This window comes from Rhododendron vialii, chromosome 6a (assembly GCF_030253575.1).
Source record: "Rhododendron vialii isolate Sample 1 chromosome 6a, ASM3025357v1".
Lineage (NCBI taxonomy): Eukaryota > Viridiplantae > Streptophyta > Magnoliopsida > Ericales > Ericaceae > Rhododendron > Rhododendron vialii.
Genome location: NC_080562.1, coordinates 30,064,362 through 30,081,495, shown reverse-complemented (window position 1 = coordinate 30,081,495; position 17,134 = coordinate 30,064,362). Strand labels below are relative to the sequence as shown.

The window sequence follows — 17,134 nt, the reverse complement described above, 5'->3', positions numbered from 1 at the left end:
TGGCTCGGATTTTATTGGCAACTTTTATTGGCAAGAGTTACTCTTTCTTACCGGTATGAGCTTCTGGGCAAAAAAGTTTAGATAGGTTATAAATGCATCGTGCAACTTATTAGCTCTTTTATTTGCGGATGAGCTTCGACAACCGCTCAAATAATTTTCATTTTTCAAACTTTTAAAGGTATATCCAAGATGATGATGTACATATTATAAAGACGACCCACTCACCAGGACACTTTAGCAAAACATAAACAGGCGTAAAAACTCACACAAATGTACAGACTCAAAACTAAAATTGTTCACAACAGACTTGCAGATTCAAATTTGAATCTTTATTCTAGTTTGTTACTCACTAATTAGGCATGGATAGGAGCTGGAGCCTGCGCCACCGGGGCACCACCGCAGGGATAGTGATAGCAATCCACAGGATGCTCAACCACAGGATCACACTGCTCCTTGGTCCTCTGAAGCGGCTTTTCCGGCAAACAATTCCGTCGATCGTCGAACACCACCCCTTTGGAAGTCAAGTTCCGGCAAACCCCCTCTTCCTCACAGAAAAAGTTGTAAGAATAAGTGAAATTCACCAAGTTTGGCAAAATACAAACCCCTTCTGGCACGTTTCCACTCATGTAATTGTGGGCTACATTCAGCTGCTCCAAATGAGCTAACCCTGAAATACTATACGGAATCGGACCCTCCAGTCTGTTCGAACTCAAATCTAATAGTTTCAATTTATACAGAAATCCCACTTCAGGTGGCACACACCCAGATAAATTTGTGTTGATTAGAACCAATTCTTCCAATGTATCGGCGAAGTTTGAAATGCTTGGCGGGAGACAACCACCAAAGTTGTTGTTTGCAAAAACTATAACAGTTGCAGAGCTTTTACCGAGATTTGGTGGAATTGAGGAAGTGAACCCATTGTTATTGAGGAAAATAGCATCAAATGATTTACTAAAGAGCTGGGGAGGAAGTGGGCCTTCGAATTCATTGTAACGGAGATCGAGGTACTGGAGACTGGGAAGAGAGAGGACGACGGTGGGAAAAGGGCCGACGAGTCTGTTGTTACTGAGGTCGAGCTCGAATAGGAGAGAAAGGTTCGATAGAGTTTGTGGGACTAGTCCACAGAATCGGTTGCTGTTGAGGTGGATCAGGGCGAGGTCGGAGAGGAGGCCGAGCTCAGGGGGGAGGAGTCCGGCAATGTTTGCGGAGTTGAGGTCAATTCCGGCTACGGTGATGGTGGGTTTGGTGGCGTTGGGAAGGTTGCTGCAGAATACTCCGGTGTAGTTGCAGACGGACTCACCCACCCAATCGGACGTGAAGTTGTTCGGGTCATAGAAGATTACCCTTTTCCATGCTTGGAGAGCAATGTAAGCTTGTTGGAGTCGAGGGTTCGATATGGTGGTGTTGGCTTTGGTGGTTTTATACGGGGTGGGTATATGGTGGTGGTGGTGGTGGAGGTTGGCAGAGGAGTAGCTGTGGTGGATGTGCTTCGCGGCTAGATTGTTGTGGAAGGAAGAGAGGTGGAAGAGTGAGAGAACTAAGAAAGTGGTTAGGAGGGTAGAAGAGAGTGAATTAACCATTGTTGTTATTATCTCTCAAGGGTTTTGGGTGTGGAAGTGTTGCGAGATTTCTCTGTTTTTGTAAGCAGTTTCTTTCATTTTCAAAACCAAGTTTTCGGTCTCCTAATCGATCATAGTGTCCATGCCTACTGCTACCAACACTTGATTTCCTTCACAGAATTTTTACAACATGTTTTAAGGAACTATCACGACGACTAGTTACAGCGACCGTTAACCGTTACAAAATGACTACTAATATGTATTGTTTTCAACATGTTTTCAAAAACCAGTTGCAGGAAATGCTCTTGTGAAAATTGAGAGAGAGGATAATGGGCATGATAACGACTTACTTCCTTCCCTGTAGCTTTCGCAGTTGTTTGTAGTGGAGCAGGAGAGAGACAGATTCAGCGACCCATGAGAGACAAAGAGAAGATTTGTTTTCTTGAAAATGAAGGGATGGTATCATGTTTTCCGGCAAAGGTCTTGAGGTGATCAAAGTAGTAGACTAGCTTCAGACATATGACAGTTACAAGTTCACTTTTTTCCTTTGTTTTGTGCTTTCCCGGATGAACCGGTTGCGAAGGACGACCGTGCGTAATGACCCCCTTAAGCGCAACTACAAGGTTCCTAGCCGATGTGCTATGTTCGGCTGGAGGTGCTCTTGCTTGCAAAATAGCTACCATCTTGGAAAGGACAATCCGTCACCATATATAGCCTCACTAAGGCGCGAGTTTTAGTTTTACAAGAGTACCCCCACGTAAGGCATTTAGTTCACAAGATTACTACCGCAAAGGAGGCTCAAACTCGCTACCGCATGGACAGGGAGGGAGTTTCACCCTGGCATATTTGCCTAGTCTTGCTACCCGGACATTAACATGCCCGAGAACCTAAGAGATAATTCAAACAAAAATGAAGAAATGATGACTAACGCTATACATCTATTGTCAGCGACTAGCGGAAAATAGAGAGAGCGACTAGCAGAAAATAGAGAGGGCGATTCGCATCTTTACGAGTGGGATTTAATTTTTCCAATGTCAACAAGAGAAAAAAATCCACAAATATGAAGAATGATAGATCATATAGCAAACTAGACATTCATTCATGTAAAGGAAGTTAACAGGCATACAACAAAATGAACAATCCCAACGTCAACAACCTCTACGAGTCGAAATGGAAAGCCCAAAAACAAATCGAGTAATCCCATGTGCCTGTGTCATCACCTGACAGTGACACTGGCACTAACATACGTCGTGCCAAAGGAGCCAATGGGCTAGCCCGGTAGTAAGCAATACGGGATAGATTTTTTTTTTTGATCCGCATAAGGGATAGATCAGTTGGCCGGAAATTTTATTTATCATCAAGAGGTTAAGGGTCCAAGTCTCATCATATGCAAGATCCCTCTCCCTAGGCTATGTCCTCTGAAGTACCAAAACAAAGGGATAGGCCAAAGAGAAATAAAAGTATATGCGGGCATGAGGCTCACAGAGGCACAAAGATCTGTTGGGGCCTAGGCGAGAGGCACAAGGCGATGTGCGCTTTTTTGAAGCAAAGCGCACCTGGGCAAAAAAAAAAAAAGAAGGAAAAATAGCATACACCAATACTATGTAGCCTAATTATATGTACACAAACAACACTCTTATATATACATATATATACACACACACACAGTAGTTTTCAGGTCCACTCGCCCAGATTTTCTTATGGTCCAGATTTTTCATTTTCCGATCAATTTGCGATAATCCGAGCCGGTTAATGTGTTCAGAATGTGATTTTAAGGGCACTTGCAAGAAATCAGCAAAAAAAATGATCGGAAAGGGCTTGATCCGAGTAGTTTTTTACTAAACCGTTCAATAAAAAACTGTTCGGATCAAGTCATCCCCGATCATTTTTTTTTGCTGATTTCTCGCGGATACCCTTAAAATCACGTTCTAATCACATTGAGCGGCTTGGATCATCGAAAATCGATCAGAAAATGGGAGGTCCGGACGGTCCACACCGTAAGGCGTCCGGACCTGAAAAGAACTATATATATATATACACACACAGTAAGCTTCTAATGCGGACCTCCGCATCCAAGCAAAGTGCGGACCACCCCATTTCTCCCCTTTTCCGATTGAATTTTGATGATCCGAGCCGTTTAATGTGTTCAAAACGTGATTTTAAGGGCAGCCGCGAGAAATCGGGAAATAAATGACCGGGAAGGGCTTGATTTGAGCAGTTTTTATTTGAACCATTCAATAAAAAATAAACAAAAGCTGCTCGGATGAAGCCCTTCCTGATTTTTTTTTTTGCTGATTTCTTGTGGGTACCCTTAAAATCACGTTCTGAACACATTGAGCGACTCGGATCATTGAAATTCAATCGGAAAAGGGGAGGTCCGCACTTTGCTTGGATGCGGAGGTCCGCATTAGAAGCTTACTCTCTCTCTCTATATATGTGTGTGTGTGTGTGTGTTTCTGTAAACATTGAAAAAAAAAAAGCTTTTTCATTTTCATATACAGTAATATATGTCAACTATATCCTTGAAGAGAGAAGATGGACTAATGATCGAGAGAGAAGAGACGAGAGGAGAGTAAAGAGGAGAGGACCGAGAATAGAGAGAGTAGAGAGAAGATCGATCGATGATAAGAAGATATATGTGCTATTTTCGTCTCTAGTGATCGAGAGAGGAGAGATTTACAATCAACAGAAGTGAAGGCTGAAGGAGTGGAAGTAATACGTTTAACCCAGCTTTCATCCTATGGCTGTGATTAAAACTGAAATAGGGGCGCCTTTTCTCACCTTCGCTGCATTTTATTGAAGGCGCCTCGCCTGGGCTCAGTCAAGGCACTAACCCAGCGCCTTGATGCACCTCGCGCCTAAGAGGTGCGCCTTTAACTATGTATCAACTAGGATAACTTTCATGACTTCCTCTTCGTCTTCAGTTCATCAGCTTAAATAACTTTGATAACTTGCTGACATCAGTTATTATGAAGATAACCATGTTCTAAAAAATCACTAGGCGCTAGTCGGGCGGACAAGGGGGCGCCTAGACTTGACCACCTAGTCCCTAGGCGCCGAATAGTCAACTGCCTAATCAAGGCGTTAGACCACCGCCAAGCACCTACGCCACCTAGGCGTGGTCTAGTCGGCCGAACACCGAGGAAAACAAACAGTGATCACCCATAAAAGTATTCATAATGTATCCATAAGTAATTCTCAGAATAGTTCATTGCAATAACTTGAAAGCCACAAACAAGAGTACGTTCCCAAACACATCACAGTTGACTAACCATTGTCTAATTACTTCTCTCCAAAATGGCCACTAAAATAAAATCTCCAGCTCTAGTGCATGAAGATGCATATAGGTAAGGACTAGTATGAAAAAAACTCGGAGACATATATCAAAGGCACCATAGTTCGTACAAAATGTTCCAAACAACACATAATTAACCTAAATAACCATACCATACTTTATCAACGTCATCATCATCACCATGGACATATTAACCACCACCGCCAGAACCATATTTCTTACCAAGAAGAACGAGCTGCAACTTGTCGTAGCCGGCGAGCACTCCAGCTCCTGCAACAGCTCGTAAGATGTTTGCTCCAGCACCCTTAAAGAGTGATTTAGGACCTTCATTCTTCACGATTTGAGAGAATGCATCAAGGGAGCTCTTATACTTGACAGCTTCTCCTGAAGTCATCATCATCCTTCTCCGAACGGTGTCAATTGGGTAAGAGGCCAATCCTGCACCAATGGTGATCCCCCATCCCAGCAAGAAACTCGCCAAGAAACTATCCTGCAGATATCAAACACGAACAATTCATGAATGCCCTAACAGAAAGTTGCTATGGCAGAGCAAAGGGTTCAAAAGCATTAAAACTAATGCCATCCACAGTGGGACAAAAATCACAAATGGGTTCAAGGCCGAGACAGGAGAACAAAAGTCATACAGTGAGGATGATGCAGAAGAATAACCGCTTTGAACTACCAAGTGTCCAAGTCTTTAATCAAAATATATGTTTGGACTCTTATAAATGTCCAAAGCAACTATTTATGGTACCCAAGACTCATAAGGATATAAGACGTGTCCAAAATTATACACATTCACCTCGAAAGCATATCGTGCAGTTTGAATGCATAACACTAATACAATATGCATAACTTGCTCTATGACAGGGCAAACACCGTTTACAAAACAAAAATATACACTCAGAAAAAAGGAGTATAGACAGTTTCGGAAAATAAGAGTATTCCCGTCTTTGACATGAGAATAACACAGATCTGACGCATAGACATTTCCAATTGCAAAAAACCAAGACACAAAACTTTTGTTCCCTCCTATTTTATTTAGTATAGAACATGAAAGCGAGAAAAAGTTACCTGCAACTTATCAACCAGAACAACCGGTTTCAGGGAATCATACATCCCAAAGTAGAGCCCCCGGTAAACTATAATGCCCACACATGAGATGTTGAATCCACGATAAAGCCCAGCAAGGCCATCAGTTTGGAGGGTTTTCTTGTAAACATCAATTAAGCCATTAAACTGCCTTTCACCACCCTTCTTGGCAGCTTTAGCATCATTAGCCAAACGTGTTCGAGCATAATCCAGGGAATAAACAAACAGAAGAGATGAAGCACCAGCAGCACCACCTGATGCCAAGTTCCCAGCAAACCACTTCCAGTAACCATCCTTATCTTTCTTGAAATTAAACAAACTCTTGAAGTAATCCTTGAAAGCAAAGTTAAGGGCCTGAAAAGGACAAAAATACAAGAAAATAAGAGATAAAATTCAAAAGATCATGGATTTGTGTATTCCGCAAGCCATTCTCAAAATCACCACATGATCTGCCAACTAAATGATACGTCAAAATGGAAATTAAATCACATCACATCAGTAAGGCAAAATTTGTGATTCAGACTTCCACAAATGGCAGGATGAAGCAGCTTGGATGACCTAAATCAACTCCAGATTATACAAACGAAGACAATATCAACTTGCTTGGTTTGTTTGCATCCCTAGCTCTGGAAGATGCGTTCTGGACCATGGAATAATAGTTCCCTAGCTAGTTTTGTACAGAAAAAGGAAACAAAAGAAACAGCAAGACTTTGTTATGCTAAGTCTTATTAAATGGAAAAATATCAATGCAAGAAGAATTTTGACTAACCTGGGTTGGGAAGTATCTGATCACATTGGCAGTGTTGCCTCTCCAAAGAGCAATAATGCCTTCGTCCTTGATAGTTCTTGCGAAGCAGTCACCAATTCCCTTGTATGGTTCAGAAAGTCGACCAGTTTTGAGCATCTCGTCCTGATTCTGAATCAAGAGCTTAACTCGCTCTATTGGAGCAGCAGCGGTCTTGGATACAGCAGCAGATACTCCTCCCATGAGGAAGTCCACCATAAAACCTTTAAAACCTTTTTCCGAGGGAGCTTGTACAAAAAGAGGGGATAGCGGTGATACAATTTCCAGGCCAGTGCCTTGGCATGCTGCCAACAGAGGACTCTGCAGACCTCCATTCATGTATGCACTAGTCACATTTTGTAAACCAGCATTCCTGGATTGCAAGTTGGGAGAAATCTGAGAGAAGAAATATGATTGCCCATGCATCTTCCGGAGTATTGATGGATGCTGTGATCCATCCGCCATATTTTGAACTCAAGACAGTGACCTGCAAACCGAGAGTAAGATCAATTGCATGCACGAATCAAACAAAACAAGAGTAACCTGAAGAGACATAGACTCAAGGGGATCATCAAGATAAACGGTTTTCCCTTGCCAATGGATTCCCTATAAAAATTGATGCCACAGAACTAGAATTTTCATTAAATTACACTCAAGCATCCCTCCCCTTAAATAATCAAGACAAGAAGATTAATGTGAGTATTAGCAGGTTGATTTATGTTGTCCATGATCAATAAAAGCACATATAAGCCTATAACCCAGCCCAAGTCCAGGTCCCCACACAAAATAAAATTTTGAAAAGAACCAAGGAAAGTGGATCAGTAAACTTTAGCAGAATCTTTGGATCTTTTGACTCTTTCATCTAATTACAGGTATTCCCTCTTTCCTTCCATAACACAAGGCCATATCATAGATTGACCATTACACAGGTTACAACAATGTTCGCATATTCGAGAAACCTAAAATGAGACTACTGAACACTATTGAGAGATAATAACGTAAACACGAATAACCCCACCAGACACAGGACTTAAAAATAATATGACAAAATCAAATAAACAAGAATTAGTTTAAAAAAATTACTCCTACCACGATAGAGGTTTCGAATCATGAAATATGCAGTCCCTAGACTCCCTACATATACTTAAACCATTGCTCCAAAAGGCCAAACAAGCTTAGAAAGTTCCATTGAAAGGGAGGCAATGACTCAAAAGTTAAAACAATAATTGACCTTACAATAGAGATCTTCCTTAGGCTGGCAGCCAAAAAAGAAGCAGAAAATGAAAACAAATCCAAGCTCTTTTCCCATAAGAATCCAAAATAAACAAACATCTCCTTTAAGCTGCATGGTATTTCTATATTGATAGGTATCCACAAGCTTCTCATCCTTGGAATACTAAAACACTGTCCATCAGAACCCAAGCTACAGGCCCATCATTCCAGTATTTTATTGCAAGCAGGTTTTTAAATAAAAACCGTGCCATAAACGGGATTTTGGACCTCCTATACTGTTATTTACCGGTATCGGCCAATACTATCTGATAGACAGATATCGACCATTATATGGCCGTATCACGTATAGCACTACATTTCCCGATTCCACTACATATTCCGATACCGCAATTTAAAACAATGGTTGCTAGTGACCGGAGCGAATAAATGGGGGAAGAAATATTCGACTTCTACTTCCCAACCCACTGTATCTACTTCCTAGTAGAATGTTAACATCAATTAGAACGAACAAGTTATGACAGTTCTCAATCATTTGAGAAGTCAACATAGATATACACTAGCCAACTTTGCATGGGCGTATTGCTTCTGGAATCACATAGATCCCTAACAAGTTCAGGAAAACATACTAACAACCTGACATTTAATTCCTTCTGATGGCTCAATTTGATTCCATTTACTTGCCATCGCTACTAAAAAGAATGAATCAAATAAATAGTGAGCAAATTCTCGTACTATATCTGAGAGCTAGTTATAACTAATTACACGATTACATCCTCAAACCATTCAACAGCACTAGTACAGTCAACACGAACAGAGCAAGACGGCACTGAAAATCAGGTAAAGATCACAAAATCAGAGATGCAGACAAATTGTGACAAAATGAAAGCGAACCCCAAACCTGATACTTCTCGCCCTCGCCCCCCTAATTGAACTCTATGAAACCATAAACCTAATCTAAATGAGATTTCATCACTCATACAGAAAATCACAACGTCAGACATTCAAACCATAATCATTCGTCATTTCCATTCGTCTGTTCGATTTTCGCGATTAGAAAACGCAAATGCGAAGATCGAATGGAGAGAGAGAGATAGAAGAATCACCCGAGAGAGGTCGCGGAGGTGGAAGCAACGATCCTGATTCTGAGGAGAGAAGAAGGATGCGGAAAACCCACGATATTGAGCGTGAGAGTCGAGAGAGTGTTAGGGCTTGTGAGTAATTTACGGATCTGACACTGGTATGTCTTCGTTATTACGAGGTGCCACTCGCTCGCTGCAGAGCCGAGCCAGCCAACTATCCCGAGAATTTCTAGATTTCAATCCCAAAATTAGGACCGTGTTTGGATTAGATTCTCTTCTAATATACGAGTACATTTTAACTAGGAGTATTTATTTGGGATACATTGGAGGTCGTGAATTTGGGACCGCTAAACAAACCAAACTATTCGAGTCTGAACTTGTATTCTTCCATTAAAAGCTCATACAAGATTGGTTTGTAACGTAAATAAACCAAGCTTGAACAGATTTTTAAAACTCGTTAATAATTCAAGCTAGGTTTGAACAAGCTATTACTCGGCTCGTTCGGCTTATTATGTATTAAAAAAATTCAAGCTACTTGATATTGGCTTGTGTTTTGACTTGATTAATGCTCGTTTGAAATCGGCTCGTCTCAAAAATAAGCTAAGGTCGAACATATTTTTTAAACTCGTTTAGTTATCAAACCAAATCTGATCAACTACATGTTTGGCTCATTTATCACCCCTAGTCATGAAAAAAAAAAAAAATGGAAGTCACAACCTGGATTTTGGGAAGGATATTCTCCTCTCTGGAAAGACTTGAACTCTTCAACCTACTTTTGCTTGCATTCCAACAAGTACTTTAAACTTTTTATTTCGTAATTTGGTGTTTGAAATTTAGTTCTCACATATCAAATTTGAAGAGGAGAGAAATAAAATTTGAAATGGAGTTTGATGTTTGAATTATCTAGTGGAACACCAACATGCCACCTTCTCTTGAAGATCTAAAATTATTAACCATGCTACTACAGTTAGAAAGTACTGGAAAGGTTTTTGTCTTGCTATTGATATTTTCCATCTGTCTTGGTACTTCAAGGTTAGTTGTGTCCGGCTAAATGTTGCGATGCGATCCATATCCTACTCCATTAAAGTGTCCGACTATGGGTACACTAGACTAACTAATGGTGTACCCATAATTTTATTGCTCAGGAAATTAAGTAAAAGATTTCATTTGGCCCTTTCCTATCTCAACTTTTGACTAAAAACTTCATTTGATGTTTTCCAGAGGTAGAATCATGCAAGCATAGCACAAGTAGAAGGTCGAGCAAATGAAAAGCAATTGATTGAACAACAAGAAGTTATGCATGAGCCATAAATCATGTGATCAATGAAAAAGTGTCAGGTTCTCAAGTTTGCTTGTCGACACACAAGCAGGGGACCATATGTATTGCTGTACACACAGACAATTGGAAGGATCATCAGAAATAACGTCCACCGTTGCAGGATTGGACGAAGATCTGGAGAAATATTTGTCGGAAATGGACTAAGCAGAACACAAGGAAGTTCTTTGCTTCACCAGTAACTGCTTTAGCATTTTTATCAGTGAAGGATTTGAGCAAATGTAATCCTGGAATGACTCCCTCAAATTCTTCAATAACTCCTTATGATTCTCACTGGGGTTCACATTAAGCAGTTTCGTGAAAAGATTCTTCCACAGATCAACCTGCCAATAGCTGAAGAATGGAGAAAGAATTTCCATTAAGTAAAAACTTTACAACATAAGAATGTAACTTTTAAAACAGAGAAATCAGGGCAAGCTACACGTAGGAATTATGTGTATCAATTTTACTGAAAATCCTGTGTAACACATATCTAGGAGCATATGACCAATTTGTTGTTACATTGTTTCTCACCATAGCTCTACTCTATTAGATTTTCATTTTATTAAATGGAAATGTCTCTCCAACTGAAAAATTGGATGAAGTCAATACGAATACCTTTGGGAATCAGAAGTTCCAAAATGTACATGCTAGGATATTGACGTACTTTTGGTAAATCATGTTCAACAACAACAGCAAACTTGCTGCATGTATGCAGAGTGAGAGAGCAAATACCGTTTGAAGGATGATTTGGGCAGATACAAATAGCCACCATCGGAAGATGATTTCTTGTCAATTTCCATGTATGAATTGTGCAGCATCATATGAACAATGACACAGAGGCCATAAGTGTCCACCTGATAGTCAGTCAAATGGAAGTGTTAATGTGCAGCAAATGATAAAACATTCATGTGGATTTTCAGAAATGTGCAGTTAAGTTGACACTGGCCTGGAAAGTCCAGGGCTTGTTCTCTTGCATTTCGACACAACGAAAACCAGAAGTCCGACAGTCTCCCTTAAACTCTGTCTTGTCAGGAAAAAGACTCAGGTCTATTCCCCTCCCCCAATCCACAAGACAAAGCCCCTGCACAATACGCACATTAGAAAGCACATAACTGAATCGATATCAACATTTGAGCCAACAGGAAATAACCTGATCAAGCCAAGGGCCTGTACGGTCACGAAAACCATCTTCGGTAAGGTCATCCCTGCCAAAGAGCCAGGTAAAGTCACTGCGTTCTAAATTTGACATTGCTTATGTCACGCCAGTTTACAAACCACAATACCACAAGCAATGAAGAAAGAAAGCAACTAATCAGACCAAATATGGACCTCGAATAGCCAGTTTCCTGATAAACAAACCAACCCTTTTTCACTAGGTCTAATGAAGACCTAACAAAGAAGCTAAAAGGAAAAACAGGCATTCATGCATGCATAAGCAGTATCAGTTTCAGGAGAGTTATACAAGAACATTTTTCAATAACAAGCAGGTAAGCAACCAAAAAGGAAACATCATAAAGCTCCAGGTTCAAGCAATTATTTTTGGCCCATTTGAATTTTATGAATGCGAGTCTCCTAAAAGCTCTTTGAAAACTAGAAGTTGACTGCTAGTAAATTTTTTCACCAAGTGACGATGCACCACATCAGATTAAGCCTTCACGACTGAGGAAAAGAAGTTCAACCTAGTTCACCAGTTAACAGTTACAGGTCATCAACTGGTTCAGATTGTTCACATCATGAAATCTACTCCTACTGGAAGATCAAATATTTGGGTATAAAAGAGCCAGTTATCCACATTGATAAGTTTCATTCCTGAGTACATTGACAAGGTTTGCATCCATGAAGATATGAATTCTATTACCTAGGATAGCGAATAAGCAGATTATCCGGCTTGAAGTCACCATGAACCATGCCAGCAGAATGCAGAGTTTCCAGCATGTAAAGCATCTCTATTGTGTAGTACATACATAGAACTTCTTCCATGAACTCGCCAATCACCACACTAGAGTTTATAGCATCCTGCGGATGTGCTTGAATGGAAAAAAAACATAAGGATTATAAGGTTGGAACTGATGCAAACATAGAGTATGGTACACCTACCTGGAGTGTCCCGTGTGATAAATAGTCACAGACAAGTATACTGTAGTCAGAATACAGATGAACTCTGTGCGCACAACCAAAGCTTGACCTCTGGCAACATGAGATAGAGAGAATAAGCAGCAGTTTCATGACCAGAAAATGCCAATGAATGCTTATAAATCCAGAAATGGCATACCTCCTTATCAGGGATCCGTTTATCAAGTTGACGATAAATGTAAAACTCCCAAGGAAAAGCTGGCTTTTGTATCTGCCAGAATGTCTCAAAGAATTTAGTACAGCATATTGAGGATAGATACAATGATTCTGAATTAAGTGAAAACAAAGTTTGAAGTTACTGGTCACCTTCAACGCAACAACATCATCAGGATTACTGTTCACATATGCTTTGAACACTTGAGCAAATCCACCTTGGCCTGCACAGCCTTTGATCTGGTATTTCTTTCCACCTTTGAAGATCCCGAATCCACATAGGTAGAACAATCATTAAAAATAAGAATGGTAGAACGCAAAGAAGTGAAAAGTAAACAGTACTGTAGTATACTATTGTGAACGTAGGAAAAATTACCTATCTCAACAACTTTATTCCTTGCTGATTTTTGCAAAGAAGACAAGGCCACTTTTCCCGAATAAGCTTTAGTACTTGAATGGTATCCCTAAAACAAGTTTCACAAATGCTTGTTAAAAAAAGGTATGAATTATAAATTAGAGGACTATACATCATCAAGTCAACATAATCAACTATGATATAGATTATAACATCCACAAAATAACTGTGTAGCCTTACATCGTATTTTGATATTTCAGAATGCATCTTCCGCAATAGATCCTTAACAATCGAGATTGACCATGGATTAATACAACTTTTATCATTCTCTATAGAACCAGTATCACCCTTCTGCAGTAGGAAATGCAATGGATCAATCAGCTCATACCAGGTATAAAAATTTAATGCACTAAATACTCTGTTGAGAAATGCACTGGAAAAGCAGCAAAAACAATTAAGTGAGATAAGACAAGTATATTCATCAGCCTCCAATCTCCATTCCTTCAAAAGATTGGCCTTATTTCATCTAAAAAAACATGCTTTCTAATTGAAAACGATAAGAAATCATGTGAGTCAAAGTTGTCATAAAATAATGCAGGATGAAAATTATATGCTTAATTACAGAATAAGGATAGCACAAATGCCAAAAAATGGTGAAGAAATATGCAATCTGCTTTCAATGGAAGGTAAATGACTAGAGAGACTTGAGATTCAGTGATTGGAAAAAGATACTATTCTAGACTTTGGGGGAGGGTGGGAATTGTGAAAGGAATTATGTCGTGGGCCTGCAGCCAAAGTGAGACCATTTTGGTATTCATCGGACCTCAATGTTGAAATCCAGATCAGGTCCTACTATGCAAACTTACTTGAGTCCATTTTATGTTATTTATGTCATGAACTACTTTCTTTTTTTGTTTCAGAAGATTTTAGTTTAGTGATCTGTAGCTACATTCTCCCAATTCTAGCAAAATGATAACAACAACGATATTACCACATGCCGATCACAAAAACCAAAATGTTACCACATGGCACAAACAAGAAATTTATCTCCAGTTCCAGAGTTCTAGCAACATAAAATCCAAATATGTTAGCAACCTAGAGGGACAAAGAAAGAAATATTGGGCCACTATTCCAAGGCAATAAGCCTATAACACAAAAAGTCAAAAATAACATCAACATATGTGAACCCAGAAACTTGAAGGGCTCTTTGGTTCTGTATCAGACATTAACTTAAGCATACCTTCTCAAGTGAACAAGCATTTACTATTTCAGACATTCTATCGCAGAATAAAGCCTTTGCCTTCTTCAACCTCTCTAGTGGCTCAGCATTTCTAGCATTAAAGCAACATACAAATTATGAGGCATGAACATACATAAACACCCGTACATATATAGCGTCTATATATCTACACGCAAGCACACACCCACCCCCCCCCCCCCCCCCCCCACACACACACACATATATTTTTATTACATAGTACTATTATAAGGGGAATACCCGTTGTGGTGTGAACCTAAATTACGAGGCTGAGTCATGCTTTAGTTTCCTAAATTACCCTTTTAAATGGCTAAAGAAACTACCAAAAAGAACAACAAAAACTGCCACCCTAACTTTTTTCTCCCCTATGCCATTTGAGCACATCACGTGTGCCCAAGCGTCTATTATTTTTATATCAGTATCTGGGCTACGACACACACACACACAGAGAATGAATGAATGAATGGAGAACCTTGAAATGCCTAATTGATAAACCACAAGTGCATCAGTCAACTTCCCCTTTGCTTCCAGAAACAACGCATATGACTCGTACAACATAGAATTGTTCACACACATCTGATTCTGCTCCATTTCTCTGAAAACGCTTTCGAAATCAGGGCTAGCATCCATCTGGAAGACCACCACAAAGACCATCTAAATATTGAAAATCACGAAAACGCCCAAAACATCACTCATTCTCAGCAGACAAAGACATTACATGTAGAAACCATATCTTGAGAAACCTGACGTCGTTTCGGTACCGTCCGTCAGTCTTGAATGTCCTGATGCAATTTGATATGAGCTCATCGAGATCTGTGCCGCCATGGTCGGATGAGTTGAGAGCATCAAGCGATTTCTTAATTGACCTGGATTACAAAGCAACAATAAATTGCAGATGATTTATAGAGAGAGATAGTGTGGATGAACCCCAGGGGTTGGCCTGGTGGTCTGGTCTTCGCCTGTGATTTAGGGTTTGCTCTGTCCTAACTTCTAAGGTTCGATTTAGCAAAAAACTCTTGGGCAACCTCACCTCACACGTAACATGTGAAACGGCCATGAAGGGCTGTATGAATTAGTACGAGGTGCGCGTAAACAGGCTCGGAACACCTTCATTCCAAAAAAAAAAAATGTGGAGTGAGAGAAGTTAAGAGAGAGAAAAAGTGTACCGGAGCCATGGCAGGAGAGGGTCGTGGACGGGGGAATCTTTGTCCGTTCGATCTCTGCTAATCACGGCCATGTCCTCTCTCTCTCTCTCTCTCTCTAGATTAGCATGTGCAGATCGAAGGAGTGGAACTGAACAGTGGAAGAAATGGTTTGAGGATTCAAACGAGGCGGGGAAAGTGTTGGGCTATGCGGTGTTTGGATCATGCGAGAATTTTGAACACCCAACAAAAAAATAAAAAATAAACGTTGTGGACAGGCGTGTTTGGCTACGGAAATAAGTTGTCCCAACCCCTCGTAGGGATGGATGGCGTGCACCGTCCGTGAATCTAAGCCACTCCTGGCACCAACCAACTCCCTTGCTCCCTTCCTTGTTCTAATTAGTAGTGTTGTACCCGTTCGATGCACGAAATAATAGAATTAAAGAATGTTTACATTGATTTTTTCGTTTTCATGCATCGAACAGAAACAATATTAGTTATTATGTTTTTCAAAATAGACTGGTTGAACCATGTAAGCACTAAAGCGTTGTTTCTGTTTTTGCTGGGAAAGCTTTTATCTCTTTTTATGAATTACTTAAAATCTTAAAGTGTAATTTAATAAATTTACAATTGTAAACAAATATATATATATATATATATATATATATATATATATATATGATAAAACCACCAATAATTTTTTGGGGTGCCTCAGGAACACCCAATAATTTTTCTCATCCCATGCTCTCTCACAATTCCCTTCCCCACCTGTTAAGGATAGTTATTGCCGTAAGAGCAAGTCCAAGTCCACAGGTGTGGCATGCTACAAGGATAGCTATTGCGCGTATAAGAGCAAATCCACACGTCGCTCACAGAGTGGTATTACCAAAGTCATTCTTCAGCTTGTTACACTGTCATGAGGCCCCCCAAAAAAAGAGGAAAACCGTTGCACCGATTTACCGTCATCTTATCACAGTCTCAGATCTAGATCATTAAATTATAGTAGTACTTAATGTATTTTTCAATGCAAATTAAATGGTTCGAATGAGTGGCAAGTTTGACGATTTTCAATTTTGATGCCAAATTTCGCGCCAAGAAATTCATTGCCAAAATGTGACATTGAGTTTGGCACAAAGGCTTGCTGTTCCTGATTCCTAATTTGGCTTTGGCACATAGGTGGACTAGCTCTGAGAGCAAGTACAATGGTTAGGGGTGTGCACGGGTCGCACGGGTAGGGTTCAGCCCGAACCCCTGACTCGACATGTCGGGTATCAGTTTTTTTTTTTGTCCCGAACCCGAACTGAACAAGTGGGAATAATCGTCTGATTTTTTTGGTTGGGTCAGGTCCGCCCAAAACCGAAGTAATCTATATGAATTGGTCGGTTTTGGTCGGGTCGGGTAAGAGAAACAGCGTCTCGAGCCTCGAACCGAAAACTGATTTTTTTATAAAAAAAAATGAACCCGTATCCGACCGAACCACATGTTCGGCCCCACCCGAGACCCTTCGGGTCGGGTTGGGTTCGTTGGGTCATGGGTTTTTTGCACACCCCCAATGGTAGTTCAAAAAATGCTAGTCTCATGGTAAAAAAATGGCATGAAAAAGAGTTTATTTGCCAAGTTCTGACATTGACCCCGAGTGATTGGTAATATTACTAGAACCAAACGATTACAAATTTTCTCTTACCTTCTCTACCTCCATTAAACTATATACCTTCTCACATAATAGTGCTATG

General features: G+C 40.2%; 3 protein-coding genes across 3 annotated transcripts; all 3 read right to left on the bottom strand.

The window, feature by feature from the left end:
• Positions 1 to 116: 116 nt before the first annotated feature.
• On the bottom strand, positions 117 to 2,040 carry LOC131328798 (leucine-rich repeat extensin-like protein 4). The gene has a single exon (XM_058361705.1). The coding sequence runs from the start codon at positions 1,578 to 1,580 to the stop codon at positions 354 to 356; it is 1,227 nt and encodes a 408-aa protein (XP_058217688.1). The 5' UTR covers positions 1,581 to 2,040; the 3' UTR covers positions 117 to 353.
• A 2,707-nt stretch (positions 2,041 to 4,747) lies between these two features.
• LOC131328799 (ADP,ATP carrier protein 3, mitochondrial) lies at positions 4,748 to 9,246 on the bottom strand. Its single transcript, XM_058361706.1, has 4 exons — positions 9,067 to 9,246; positions 6,716 to 7,217; positions 5,929 to 6,300; positions 4,748 to 5,344 (listed from the first exon to the last, which is right to left on the bottom strand). The coding sequence occupies exons 2-4, from the start codon at positions 7,193 to 7,195 to the stop codon at positions 5,045 to 5,047; spliced, it is 1,152 nt and encodes a 383-aa protein (XP_058217689.1). The 5' UTR covers positions 7,196 to 7,217; positions 9,067 to 9,246; the 3' UTR covers positions 4,748 to 5,044.
• Positions 9,247 to 10,296: 1,050 nt separating this feature from the next.
• LOC131329156 (mitotic checkpoint serine/threonine-protein kinase BUB1) lies at positions 10,297 to 15,683 on the bottom strand. Its single transcript, XM_058362234.1, has 14 exons — positions 15,426 to 15,683; positions 14,978 to 15,125; positions 14,732 to 14,889; positions 14,242 to 14,332; positions 13,242 to 13,352; positions 13,023 to 13,110; positions 12,800 to 12,903; positions 12,633 to 12,704; positions 12,458 to 12,547; positions 12,219 to 12,376; positions 11,511 to 11,565; positions 11,307 to 11,441; positions 11,093 to 11,214; positions 10,297 to 10,711 (listed from the first exon to the last, which is right to left on the bottom strand). Exons 1-14 carry the CDS (start codon positions 15,494 to 15,496, stop codon positions 10,522 to 10,524), a joined length of 1,593 nt encoding a protein of 530 aa, XP_058218217.1. The 5' UTR covers positions 15,497 to 15,683; the 3' UTR covers positions 10,297 to 10,521.
• Between the last annotated feature and the right edge of the window lie 1,451 nt (positions 15,684 to 17,134).